At 35.1% G+C, this 13842-nt stretch overlaps 1 protein-coding gene across 2 annotated transcripts in view; it reads right to left on the reverse strand.

The window, feature by feature from the left end:
• Positions 1 to 13842, reverse strand: part of LOC114025750 (testis-expressed protein 10-like) — a 65231-nt gene that overhangs the window by 29286 nt on the left and 22103 nt on the right. The window contains exons 5-9 of one of the 2 annotated variants that reach the window (XM_027839240.1): positions 10590 to 10702; positions 8761 to 8993; positions 6798 to 6933; positions 4441 to 4616; positions 3142 to 3319 (exon numbers count right to left, since the gene is read on the reverse strand). In XM_027839240.1, coding sequence (XP_027695041.1) covers positions 3142 to 3319; positions 4441 to 4616; positions 6798 to 6933; positions 8761 to 8993; positions 10590 to 10702 — 836 coding nt within the window. Of the gene's footprint in view, positions 1 to 3141; positions 3320 to 4440; positions 4617 to 6797; positions 6934 to 8760; positions 8997 to 10589; positions 10703 to 13842 lie in introns of both variants that reach the window. The other variant, XM_027839239.1, reaches the window with a different exon arrangement.

Below are 13842 nucleotides of genomic sequence, written 5' to 3' on the forward strand. Positions count from 1 at the left end.
AGCAATTTGGAATTATGCAAACAAAATATTCAAAATATCCACATCCTTTGAACCAGATTCGATTACTAAGCTACTGCCCCAAGGACACCATTGATAAGAATAAAGTCTAACCATGTGCTCCCTCCCCATCTTCTACTTGTAAAGTTGAATTTTTGCACAAAAGTGCAGGATTTCTAATTATCTCGACTGAACTTCATCTTAACAGAGTCAGCCCAATGCTATACAGCCTGTCCGGATCCTTCTGAATACTGACTCTAATCTAGTGTTAACTATTCTTCCCAGATACGCCTTTATCCAAGTAACTAATTAAAAAATGTTAAGCAGCACAAGGCCAAGAACAGATCCCTGGGGTATTCCACTGAACATGCAGGTTTACATTAAACAACTGAAAACTACTGAGTCCAACCAGCCAACCAGTTATGAATCCATCTAATTATATTATCATCTAATCCATACATCTCTACCTTCCCTATCAGCATAGTAAGAGGTATGCCATCACAAGCCTTGCTAAAAATCTAGATAAAATTATATCGAAACCATTCTGGACAGGAAAGAGACAGGTAGGGAGGGAAGTCAATCTGACAAGACCTGTTCTTGGTGAAGCCATGCTATGTGGTTTTTTTTAATTTCAATTTTATTTTATTTTCAGATCCTAATTCCTTCCCTCACAATTCCCCCCACTCAGTCACCAAAAAAAAAAGGAAGAAAATAAAAATTCGTTACAAATGTGTACAGTCAGGCAAAACAAATTTCTGCGTTAGCCATGTCTGAAAAAACATACCTTAATCTTCACTCTAAATGCATCACCTCTCTATGTGGAGAGGCACAGAATGTTTCATCTTCTGGAACCACCATTGCTTCCATGGTAACAATCAGAGGTCCCAAGTCTTTCAAGGTTGTTTGTATTTACAATATTGTTATTACTATGTAAAGTGTTCTCCTGGTTCTGCTTACTTCATTTTGCATCAGTTTGTACAAGTCTTCCCAGGTTTTTCTGAAACCATCTTCTTCATCATTTTTTACAACACAAGAATATTTCATCACATTCACATACCATAATCTGTTCAACCATTCCTCAATTGATGAGCAACCCTTCAGTTTCTAATTTTTTGCCATTATGAAAGATTTGCTATAAATGTGTTTGTACATAAGGGTCCTTTTACAAGGGCAGGCACAGTTTAATACATGCTATCTCCTTGTAATTATTACTTCCGTTTCAAGGTGTTCACCAACTAAATTGTCAATGATTCTTTCTAAAATTTTTCCAAAAATGAAAAACAAGCTCATTGGCCATACTTTGAAGACTCTGTTTTCCCTAGAGTGCTGGACCTGTAATTGGGAAGACATGAATTTAAATCCCACTTCAGATATTTAATATTGTGAGGATCAAATTAAATAACACGTAAAGTTCTTTGCAAACATTGAAGGACTACATAAATGCAAGCTATTAATAATAATAACAACTAACATTTATATATTACCTACCATGTGCCAGGTACTGCACTTAGCACTTTTTACACATATCTCATTTGATCCTCACAACAACCTATTACTATCCCTATTTTATAGTTGAGGAAATTAAAGCAAACAGAGGTAGAGTGACTTGCCCAGGGTCACACAGCAAGGAAGTACCCAAGCTGGATTTGAAGGACTTCCTGACTCCAGGCCCGGAGCTTGGTGCACTGTACCACCAGCTATCCCACATGTGAATGAAAGAAACTGAGAGATCACCTAGTCCAATCTCCTTATTTTACAAGTGAGGAAAATGAAGTCCAGAGAGGCAAAAATGACTTGTCTAATGTTACGCAATCAACAATTTGCTAAGTGGAAGATTAGAACCAAGTTTGTCAAATTCCAAGCCTCTTGCTCTTTCTGGCACATGCGCATGCGCGCGCGCGCGCACGCGCACACACACACACACACACACACCCCCCCCAGTAACAAATTGCGATCTCACGTGTCCCAGTGGTTCTTCCACATCTAAACTTAGAGCCCCTAAATTTCTGTGTTATACTGTATTATAATATGCTCTGCAGAATAAGATAACTTTGGTTGCATTACGTGGCATTTGGTTGCATTCGATCAAATTGAAACCACTGCTTTAGGATTTCTGAATATGGTAGCAAGACCAATTTACAATGGTAAAAGTTATCGACCAAGTTAAGTCACCTCTAAAGCAATGAATTTCACAAAGTACGCCACATAATACTGAATATTCTTGCAGATTTAAAAAAAAAATCTATAAATAATTGTTTAATACAAATTTTACTTAATCAGAACAGACAGTATGGTAAATACAGTATTCATAAAATAAACAAAACTTGCCTATTATATACTTAAGTTTCACCTCAAAAAACATCAGACCTTGAACTGCCAAAGAATTCAACAAAACATCTGCGGTCATTGAGGAAAAACTGCACAGGAAAGGGTCTCCCCAAATGGAACCTCTCATGTTATCACTCAAAGGTTCAGCGTAGTACAATTCTTCATGGCAGAGAACACTGCATTATGAGTAAAAAAAGCTTCAGAGTCACTGATCTAGAGTGCTATTACCCCAAGGGCCCGTTAAAATAATATTAAAGTACCAAAAGTTTCCAACCCCTAGCTATCCAAAATATCCAAAATCAAGGAATCTAAGTTAGCCAGTTTGTTTTCTGAGAGGAAAATATTACACTTTGATGGCTGAAATATTCCACTAAATTCTACACCTTAATGTATCTACATTCCATTCTCTAATGTGTCTACATTCTATATGTTCTATTCTGTAAGTTTAACAGCATTAGGTACAGTGCCAAGCTACAAGTGGACACCGCATTTTGATGATATTTGTCATATAACCTCAATTATAACCCACCAATCAAACACCTCAATATAGTCTTACTTGAAAACAGTCAATTTCTGGTTATATCATATAGCAGCTAAAATTTATTAAGTTGCTACAATACCAGAAATAAACCATTAAATCATTAACACTGTCCCAATTACTAAAACCTAACTTTCTACACTTGATATTTATCCTACCAAGCAATTATAATAACAAATCTTAAAATGTTAGTGATGGAAGAAAATGTGTAGTACAAAATTAGAATCACTGTAAGGGGGAAAATTAGCATACAAATAAAGTTCACTTGAGCATACTACCTCATATGCAGTATCCTTATAACAGCAGCAGCCAAACTTGAACTAAGTCTTCCCATAATACAGCAATGACTTAAATGACACAGTAAATCAGCAGGTAGACAAGGCAGAAAATATATCAATTGGACCAAACGCTGCTGAGATGCTGCAGGAAGAAGAACCACAGTGCCTTCTTGTGGATCTAAATAGACAAAGAGAAATTAAAGTCAAGTATAAAAACTGTAAGAAGTCAAAGGAATTCACTTAGAAAGATTTAGCAATACTCAATACAGGCATATTATTCTGAATGTTGCAATTTCTGAACCATACTTAGAAATGCAGAGTTACTATAACAACTGTTATCATAAAAACATCTTTTCTCAAGGTCTCTTTATTCAGAAAACAAAAAATACCCTGATCATCATTTAATGGGGGACATTCCATAACCTCCCTAGCTTTGTAGTTCAGAATAGGCCAAGATATGCAAAATACTAATTTCTAGTCATTTTTAAGAGCCAGAGTACTAGAAAGTATTTTTAAAATAACTCCACTTTACTCTCTAGCAGCAATATACAATGCTTAACGTTACAATAAGCAGATCCATAAATTTTCCTTTTCAGAAAGGAAACAATTCTGTGATTCAGAAAGGAGTTGAAAAAGGAAGTTTTTTAAGCTTAGTATATTTTATTTAAATGGTGCTTCCCCACAAGTGGTGAATAAAAGCATAAAGGCTCATTTTACGTGTGATTAATGATGTAAATATGTCATAGTACAATTTGATGTTACTGATTTTTGAATAAAAAAGTACTGTCTCCTCCACGGATAATTATGAGTTTCACTGGAGGGTGGAGGAAGGGGAGGGAGAAGGGAGAAGATTAAAGATTCAAAGAACAAAGATATTATTAACTTCCCTAAACTTCAAAGAAAAAAATTTCTCCTAGATACTAAGCTACTTGTTCTCATGTTACAAGAAAATTAAATGACTACTTTATAGTTTCAAGTGGAGCAATCACATCTAAGGTATCCACAAATGAAAGTTTACTCCAAGTCACCAATATTTTATAATTCCTTTGAGTCTACTAACTTGAAAATTACATATTGGGTTTAGAATTATGTGAATATCTTAAGTTTCTTCAACTAATTATGCCTTAATATCCTAAATCACTCAATTCAAATGAGAAGAAAGAAAAGGCTACCCTAGAATATTTTACTTTGCCTACTTCAGAAAATGAGACATATTCAGAAATGGGGAATAAAGGTGATATCAAAACAAAAAACAGAAACCACTCATCAGAAGAAGTTGTTAAACATCTCAAGTCGTACCATAGATCCGAGAAGCTGTCGCTTGCAAACTATTTAGTAACTCTTTACTTGATCGTGCCGCAGCAGCATGAATGATGTCAATAAGCTGAGTGGAGAGTTCAGGGTTTTTACAGCCAAGCTGAGCAAGCTGCAAGGGCAAGCTAGCCAGCCAACGAGATAATACTTTACTTCGGCTCCTAAAAAAGGGCAAAGATGATAAGATAATTCATTTACTTAAGAAAATGAAAAAAAAAAAAAACCCCAACAAACCACAAATGGCATATTTAAGAACACTGAAATAATGAAAAAATATGCATCAATCGCAAGTATCTATTAAGCATCTACTATGAGCCAGGCACCGTGCTAGTTACTAGAGATAGAAATAAAACAATGAAACAATCTCTATTCTGAAGGAGCTATCACAGAGCTCTTCATTTGACTGACATGGTAGGAGAATGTACTGTTCCACTTAAGCAAAATTTTAAAATAATTAAGAGTTAAAACTTTTCTTATTCCATTGTGATAAAAATTACTGTAATATTCTTCAGTGCCTCCTTAAATGGAATACAATCAATGTAACTGAATCCTTTCTTAATAAATTAAAGTCATTCCTAACCAGGGAGAGAACAGGTAGTAAAGACAGTGTCTGAAAAGGCCACAAGTCGTAATGGATACAAAACTGGCTTGGGGTAGAAAAAGAAAGAAAAAAAAGGACCCAAGTTCTTGCTGTGCTTTTACCACATACTTTCTGTGTAACTCTAGACAAATCACTTAAATTTTTGATGACTCAGGCAATGCCCCCAAGACTATAGGTTATAGAGAAGGTGCCAATTTGCAATGGGAGACTGATTTCCCCATACCAATGTAATCACAGATCTGCCTCCTCACCCCCAGCATCTCTTTCCTGTTACCATTTGGTAGAGTACAATGCACATTTGAACCTAGTCCACCATTCACAGGCTTGTGACCTCCAAGGATCTTGGCTTCTTGTAAACAGAGATAATACCTACTTCACAGGGCTATTATGAATTGTCTTTAACATATTCCAATATCACGCTCTCTCCTCTGGAGTACCTACCTTCAAATCAGGATTAGTAATGAAAGCCCACCCATGTCCCCGAATCTTCTCCATTTCCTCTCATGATGCCTCAATATCCAATCTAGGATCTTTCTAGTATTACAATTCATCCCCAAATTGATAATGAGAAACAAAGAGCGTAATTCAGATCCAAAATTTCAGGAGGCTGTTATATCCTGGATACACACCTTATAACAGCCGTTTCATCCTGACTGGCACTGTCAGGCTTCCCAATGGTAGGCACCTATATGTTCTGCAACCACACCAATAGTAGAGGGCATGGGGCACAGTTAAAAGTGCACAAAAGTGGAAACTTCTAAGTGAGCAGCTACTTGGACAGTGAGAGAAAATGTCATCCAGATGCTCCACAAACTCCTTTACTACACCAAACCCACCCACAACCAATCATAAATATTGCATGTTTTCCTGAGTACCTGGTCTTCAACTACTTATAAATCAAAACTAAACTTTAAGCTAAAAAGAAGCTGTTTTAAAAATAATACATCTATGCAACTTAGTTAAGAAGCCTGCCGTTAAGCCACATGACATGATTTACTTAAAAATTGCTTAAGTGTTCAAACCCTGTTGACTTCAGATCCCTGACCAGATGCCACCAGAATCTCTCCTTCTCTGCAACCTGCTTGCTGAATCTTTCTTACCTCCTCTTGGTTAGATGCCAAACACCAAGAAAAAAAGCCTGGAAAAGCACTCTCCTTTTCTCAAAGGCTGGGGCAGGAGTCTCTCCAATTAACCACTCACATAGGGTGAAGAAGGCCTCTCACACCATTTAAATATGCAGGGATTTACCAAATACAATCCTTCCAATAAGATGGAGGATGATTGGTCCTTACAGTCCATGATGCCTCCTGGCCTGCCAGGCTTTATTAGGTGCCATACTATAGAGTCCTGCAGACTCCTGAGCCATGACATCTAAACTATAAAGCTCTCATGGGCCTTGCCATATATGCTTCCACTGCATCTCAGAGGTGATCCTAAGCTTTTCCATTCTCATTTCTGAACATTCCTTTATGAGTTGTCTCCTCTAATTAGAATGTGAGTTCCTTACGAGCAGGTAAGTCTTGATTTTCTATTTCCATCTTGAGTGTACTTAGATGCTTTTTTTTCATTCATTTTCTTTCAAAGTTTTTATTCCTAAATGATTCATTAATCAAGAAACACTACACTGTTCTATGCAATCATTTAATTGAACTATAGTACAACATGCCAAAAAGGAAGAAATATCACCATAGGAAATTTATACCTAGGAATGAAAAATTAACAAATTAAAATCCTTTCTTACTTGATTTTGTGAGGACCCATTTCTTCTTTCTGATAAATGCTACTAAAGAAGTTCAGAAGTGAAGAACGGACAGAAACAAGGAGGTTCTTCTGTTGATAAAGTGTATAAACTGCCCTGATTAGCACCTCTGTTGCCACTAGAAGGAGAAGGAAAAGAGTTTACAACAAATTTTATGTAAATTGATTAAACATGAACTTTGGCATCATAATCATATGATCAGTCCTCATTTTCTTTGGAAAAAATTTATTACAGGAAACTCATGATCATAAAATTTTATTAGAAATACTACAGAAAATCCAGTGCATTGAATGGTCCACAAAAATGATTCACAGTGTTTGATCTAACTGTCAAAGTAACAACTAGCAAATGAAGAGAGGTGTTATCCTTTTCTCTGACAGAAAAATGACAACACAAAACAGATCAATTAAGATGGTACCAGTTGTTTAAAGTGATTATCAAGTGTGGACCGGAAGTGTGGAACTTGAGAGAGAAGAAGGAAGATATCAAAAAAAGGATTTTTTTGAATAAAATATAAGCAGAAATGCTAGTGAAGAAGAAATTAGAAAACAACTATTAGTTAACAGACTATTCTGGCAAACATACCCAGAATATAGATAACTTTTTCCCAAAAGAGCTGGCCTGTACAAAATATTAACAGGTAATATAACTGTGGTCTAATTGGCTCCTGTTCACTCCAGCACTAGCCTCCTACAATAAGAGGGAGAGAATGAAGATGTAACATAGTTAGTCCCCATGGTCTGACAATGCGGGTTTGGAAATCTGCACAGTACCCATATATTAACCCACTGGAGACAGGGAGTGTGGTCCACCCCAAACTCCAAGAGGTCAGCCACAGATCAATTATACTGTGTACTCTCCTGTCCAAACCCTCAACTTTAGCAGCAAAATATTTTTTAATATAACTTAATTACTTTTCAGCCTATAACTATATGTTTTCAAATACACATCATTTTAGAGATGTTGACTATATTCAGACCCATTATAGCATGGAAGGGAAAAAAGAAAAGGCTTATCCTAAAGTTATCAATTCAACAAACTTTTAGTAAGCACCTATTATGTTCTTGTTCTATAATCACATGAAAAGCATGTCACATTTCTTAGAGAACTAGTCTAATTAAAATCTAAAAAGTATAGTATTGGTGCTAATATTTTCTTCTTTTGGATTAGCACAGAACAGTACACCAATTGTATTTGGGGAGGGGAGTTCAGACTTGTGATTTTATCAGTATCAAGATGTCCTTTCTTTATGAGCTTTTCAGAGTGTTTAATGTACTTAATTTAGTCCAAGTTTTTTCCAATAAATAAATAAAAATCTGAAGTATCTATTGTATACACAGCATTGTGTTAAGTGCTGGGGACATACAAGGTTTAGATGAGACAAATCCTTGCTTTCATGGGACTTAAAATCTAGTAGGAAATAACACATATTATTAAAGACTTAATCCTGGGGGGGGAGAAAAAGCTTTGTGTGGACACCAGGAGAGAAGACTAGTCCAGAGTACACCAATCTCTGCAGAGGACCTTAAAGCCTTATTAGTACTTTCTCCCTCTTCAAATCATCTATCAACTCATCTGTGGACTTTCCTAAAGCAGAATGTATACCTCCAAAGGGAAGAGACTGTTTCATTTCTGCCAGTGAATCCCCAGTACTTAGCATGGGATTATGCACGTAGTAGGCACTTCTTAAGTGTTTGGTGAATGAAAGAATTAAGAGAGTAGTCATTTTTTAAAAGTTAAAGATATTGATTTATCTAAGCCTCACAAACTTGTAGCCATAAAGAGTGGAAGCAAAGCCCGATAACTGTTCGGTAGTGTCAAGCTTCTTCCTCCAGAGACAAGTAGTAAAGAGTTAAAGAGCTCCGAAACACACAAGAAAGGAGTACAAATAAAAACCATCTTATCCACAACTATTTCACAGAATAATTTTAGAAATATTACTTACCTCTATTTGGCTGTATTTGCATTAATCTCCATGTCACCCCAAGCAGTCTGTTCAACTGCTTATTGTTGAGCTTGTAGCCATCTTCAAAACTCTCAGTTACAAATTTCCTAATCATTTCTATCCAATCAAAGTCATTTTGCAACGTTGAGGTACTTGCCAAGGACACCATGATATCACACAAAGTTATATTCAGTAAAAGATGATCTACGTTGTTTAAGGGAGTCACGTACTTGCTGCTAAATTAAAAAAAAAAACCCTATAAGACAGTCTATCCATTATAATGAGGTACCTTATTAATAAATATTAAGAAGACTGCCTCCCTTAATAAAGTGCAAATTTCAATAGCAAGTGCAAACATGTTGGAAATAACCATTTTGGTAAGACATTTATCTAATTATGGAGTCACATGTGGGTGAAGACCTGAAACGGGTTAAGCAACTCTCAGTTTGAATCTAGAAAGAACTAAAGAATATAACCATTGTAAAAAATATATCAATATATCAAAATATACGTTGGCCTATACTTCACAGTGGTTTGTTAGCAGGCAAAATTTGATGCAATAATAATGAATTCATATTACTACCAATGGCTAATCTTCGTCCTTGGTTCTGGGGAACAAAACACACTTCTTTACTCTCAGTAGAGAAGGAAGTACATACAAGAGCAGAATACTAAAAACACTATCAAACAAAGTTGCTTTACTGATCATTTTGCTTAACATTTTCTTTGCTGCAGAAGGAAGAAACAAGTATTTATTAAGTGCCTATTATGTGCCAGGCAGTGTAACAAGAGCTTTACAAATATTATCTCATTTGACAATATTGCTCTATAAGAGGGCATTCAACTGAGAGGAAGTGTTATCAGGAATGTCCATGATATTTTTAAAAGTTATCAATAGAACTTTTTTAAAAAACTAGGTGGCACGGTGGATAAAGTGCTGAGCGTGGAGTCAGGCTTAACACTATGAGTCTAATTCACATTTTTCTCCTGTTTTATGAGACATCATAATTAATCTCCATTTCCTGGACCACTGTTACAAACTTAATACTCTTTAATGGATTTCTCTAGGAACTACAATAGTATTGATCCAACCTAACCAAGTCAAGAGCTACCTCCCTACTAGATTACAACATTTCCCCACAAATCTCTGTTCACTCCAGTGAGAAATGACCTTTATTTTCTCCGAACCATAGCATCTATCTATACAAAATTTTATTAATATCAATTGTTTTCCTATTTTATAGATGAAGAAACCTGAGGCTCAAACAGGTTAAATAATTTGCTTAAGGTCACCATCTCCTAAGTGTCAGATCCAGAAACTGGTCTAGAATAAAATTTGCTCAGGATCAAACATATTATCACTAATATTTGTTTCATAAGAACTACAAAGACATTTAAATATCAAAATAAGCTTCTCCCTGAAGAAGTTGGGGATGATGGAAATGAAACACTGCATATTATATCAGACTAGGTTCACGTAATGTAATGTAACTGACCTCATTCTTTTTTGTTTTTTGGTATAAGGAATGGCTCTTCAGGGAAGGGAAACAAGAAGAATATATTTAGAAATGAAGGTGATATGAAAAGCAAAAAAAATTAATAAAAATATACTTTTAAAAAGTATTAAGTTTCCCAAAACGAAAAAAGAAAAATAGGTATTTAATAGAATATTGGTCCTAGTTTAAATAAGAGTAATTTTAACAATGATTAATTAAAATGTAAGTAACCTAAAAATAACTTATGAAGGATACATTCATATTTTTAACTCAAAAATTTTAAGTTACAGATCATATATTCCTTTTCCAGCTCTATATAATGGAAAACAATACCTTTTATTTGATTCTTTCCTTTTATGTTTCATTATTTCTTGTAGGTTATAAGGAAAATTACTCATAAAATGGTGCTTAAAATCAAGAAGGTAATTCTTTCGAAGCCATACTTCCTATTAAAAAGACAATGCAACATTAAAAAAATCTGAGTAAAATTACGTTCAATTACTTAACAGTCAAAAATAAAACTTAGAAGTAGAAACTAAAAAGTTTCCTTTCCACCTACTGTTCAGTCGTATCCAACTCTTTGTGACTCCATGAAACCATGGGGTTTTCTTGGCAAAGCATAATGGCGTGGTTTGTCATTTCCTTCTCCAATGTACCCTCTTTTTTTAAATAGATGAGGAAATGAGGCAAATAGGGGGTAAGTGACTCGCCGAGGGTCACACAGCTGGTGTTGGAGGTGAAATTTCAACTCAGATCTTCCTGACTCCAGTTCCAGTGCTCTATCCGCTGCACCACCTACCTGTCCCCTAGCTATGCTTGTAATTACTAAAAATGACATCTGCTAATGACAATCCAAATAAAAGTAAAGTGAATTGGTATGGTCTACCATTTTCACCTTCAAAGCCTTTGTCAAGTATATTAATTATAGTCACTCACAACTTATTTTGCAGCCAAATTAAACTTTAGTGAAATTTTATTCTATTATTCTGAACACCAAATAAAATAAGCATTTCCACATACAAAGTCAAACAGAAAGAGTATTTTACATGAAACTATGAATCTCTACTGTAAACTGATTGCTTTTCTTTTTAATTATGTAAGTTTAACATGTAACTTTCAAAGCTGTCCTGTTGGTTAAAATTTACATTGGAAGTAGATACCACAAAAATTAAATTTTAGATCCTAAGCAATTAATGCAATAATTATGAAACACATAGGAATTGTTATAAAACTCAACTAAACAGTATTTCTAGTATTCTCAAGTATGGACACTCCCTCCACATTTATCAAAATGTATAACGATTCACTTTTTAAGCAATTTCCATTGAAAGATAACTAGGTACTGGCATTGAGTCAAATATACTGTGTCACTGACAGAAATTTTCAGATAAAAATAAGTAGAGTCATTCATTAAACAACATCAAATGAAGCAATGAGATACAAAATGATTGTTTTTTTTAATTAAGACTAACTGAAAAATGCTAAAAATTACTGATGAGCCCTCAGAATTAACAATACATTTCACTGATTCTTAACTGTACAAAACTTGCAAACAGCAAATTTTAACTAAGTTGCCCTAATTAGCTATAATATTACAATCCACAAGCATACCTGATAATAGTTTACTGAACTTTTTTTTCATTTTGAAGAACAAAAATTTTAATTTGCTAAAAATGCCATATACTTGTTTCTAGGGAAGTTTCCCAACTGTTGAAAAGACCAAAAAGATATATGTACAGAAGTAATCTTATGATCCCTAATTACATGCCAAGCAATTCTGGGAAAGATCTAAAGCTCCAATCTTTGACTTAAAATTTGAACTCAACGTTAGTGAGCCCTTTAAGCTTCCCAAAGTTGATTTTCTAGGGTTCCTTCCCTACTTATATGAAGTCTTTCCAACCATTTTGTGAAAGGGGCCAGGAGAAAAGCCTAGTTAAAGGAAGTGATGAAAATCAATTTTTAATAAAAATGCTTTTTTGCCCAACTCTAATGTCTCACTAGGGCAGATGAGTGACAGAGGTGGGAAACCTGAGGCCTCAAGGCCACATGTGGCCCTCCAGGTCCTCAGGTGCGGCCCTTTGACTGCATCCAAACTTCACAGAACAAATGCCCTTAATAAAAGGATTCATTCTGTAAAACCTGGACTCAGTCAAAAGTCTGCACCCAAGAACACAGAAGGCTACACATGGCCTCCAGGTCACAGGTTCCCCACCCCTGTAGGCTCTCATGTCAGTAAAGCCTAATATCTGGCAGGTTCTGCCATACTGAAAAAGCTTCAAGTAAAATCTTTACAAGAGATTTGTACTCAGCCTAGTTAAATATGAAGAGGTTCATCACCAACAAGCTGGTGATAAAATTATTGGTGGTAAAATTCTTTGAAAATATATTAATGCAAGAAACCAGTCCAGTATAGCCACCTTCTGATTCTTCAGTAATAGTGGTAGTATGGTAAACAGAGGTAGAGGGTATTAAGAGTCAAGTTTCCAGACCATCTATAAATATTCACTTAACTGTTAGTACTCTAAGAGTGGGATCTTTGTCCAATGAACTAGTTACTACACACTCCAGTACAGGAACTGAATCTTAGCAGTCTTCTAAGTCACACTAAAAATTACTTTAGAAAACAAAAAGTTGAAGTTAAATGGAAGGATGGCTTACAAATTCATCTCAGAGAATCAAATACTACATGACCAAAGGCACCAAAGTACTATCATTTCATAGGACACTTGGTCATCTCATATTGTAATACTCATGAAAAACATCTTCAAAAAGAGCATCCAGAAGATACCGGCAGCTTATGCACCAACATCTATTGCAGAGGTCCAGTAGGTAAGGAAATTCTATGGAGGGAATATGGTAGATATAGTGAGGAAAAGGCTAAATTTACAATTAAAGTACCAGGATTATGATACTGACTCTTACCTGTGTGACCTCGGACAAATCATTTAATCTCTCTGGGTCTCAATTTTCCTCACCTATAAGATGAGAGGATTGGCCTAGATGACTTCTAAGGGCCTTTCCAGTTCTTAATCAAAGAGCCCAGTTAATGAACTTTATAAAACTCCCCAAATTAAATCAACACATACTTTAAAACCTGATGACTTCAATGCAAAGGTAAAAATAGAGGAACATGATGAAAAATATAAGGAAACACGGTTCAGAATTAAGATAAAAAGAATATCATGAATACTTTCTTCAAGAAGAGTGAGGAGATGTTGGACACAGCTTAGTGTCAAATAACATTTGCCTCCAAAAGGCAAAATTAATTATCATTTGACAAGAAAAAACTGGTTATATATGTGAGAGTCATTTTAAAATCACCTGCCCCAGTACTGTCAGAACACTGATTTGTTATAGGAAAGATCTAAATATATGGTACATTAGAAGAAGTTTTAAAAGATGTAACATGCAATTAAGACAACACCAGTCTGACCAAGTTGCTGATATCTCCCAAAAAAAGGAAATTGATAAAAGAATAGACATTCATACAGATTATTACCATTTATTAAGGAAATTTAACCAATATAAATCAAAGAGGAAAAAAAGACTCTAGAACCTAGGATCATATACTTTAAGAACCTAGAAT

This window comes from Vombatus ursinus, unplaced genomic scaffold, assembly GCF_900497805.2.
Source record: "Vombatus ursinus unplaced genomic scaffold, bare-nosed wombat genome assembly UNPS02014832.1, whole genome shotgun sequence".
Taxonomy (NCBI): Eukaryota; Metazoa; Chordata; class Mammalia; order Diprotodontia; family Vombatidae; genus Vombatus; species Vombatus ursinus.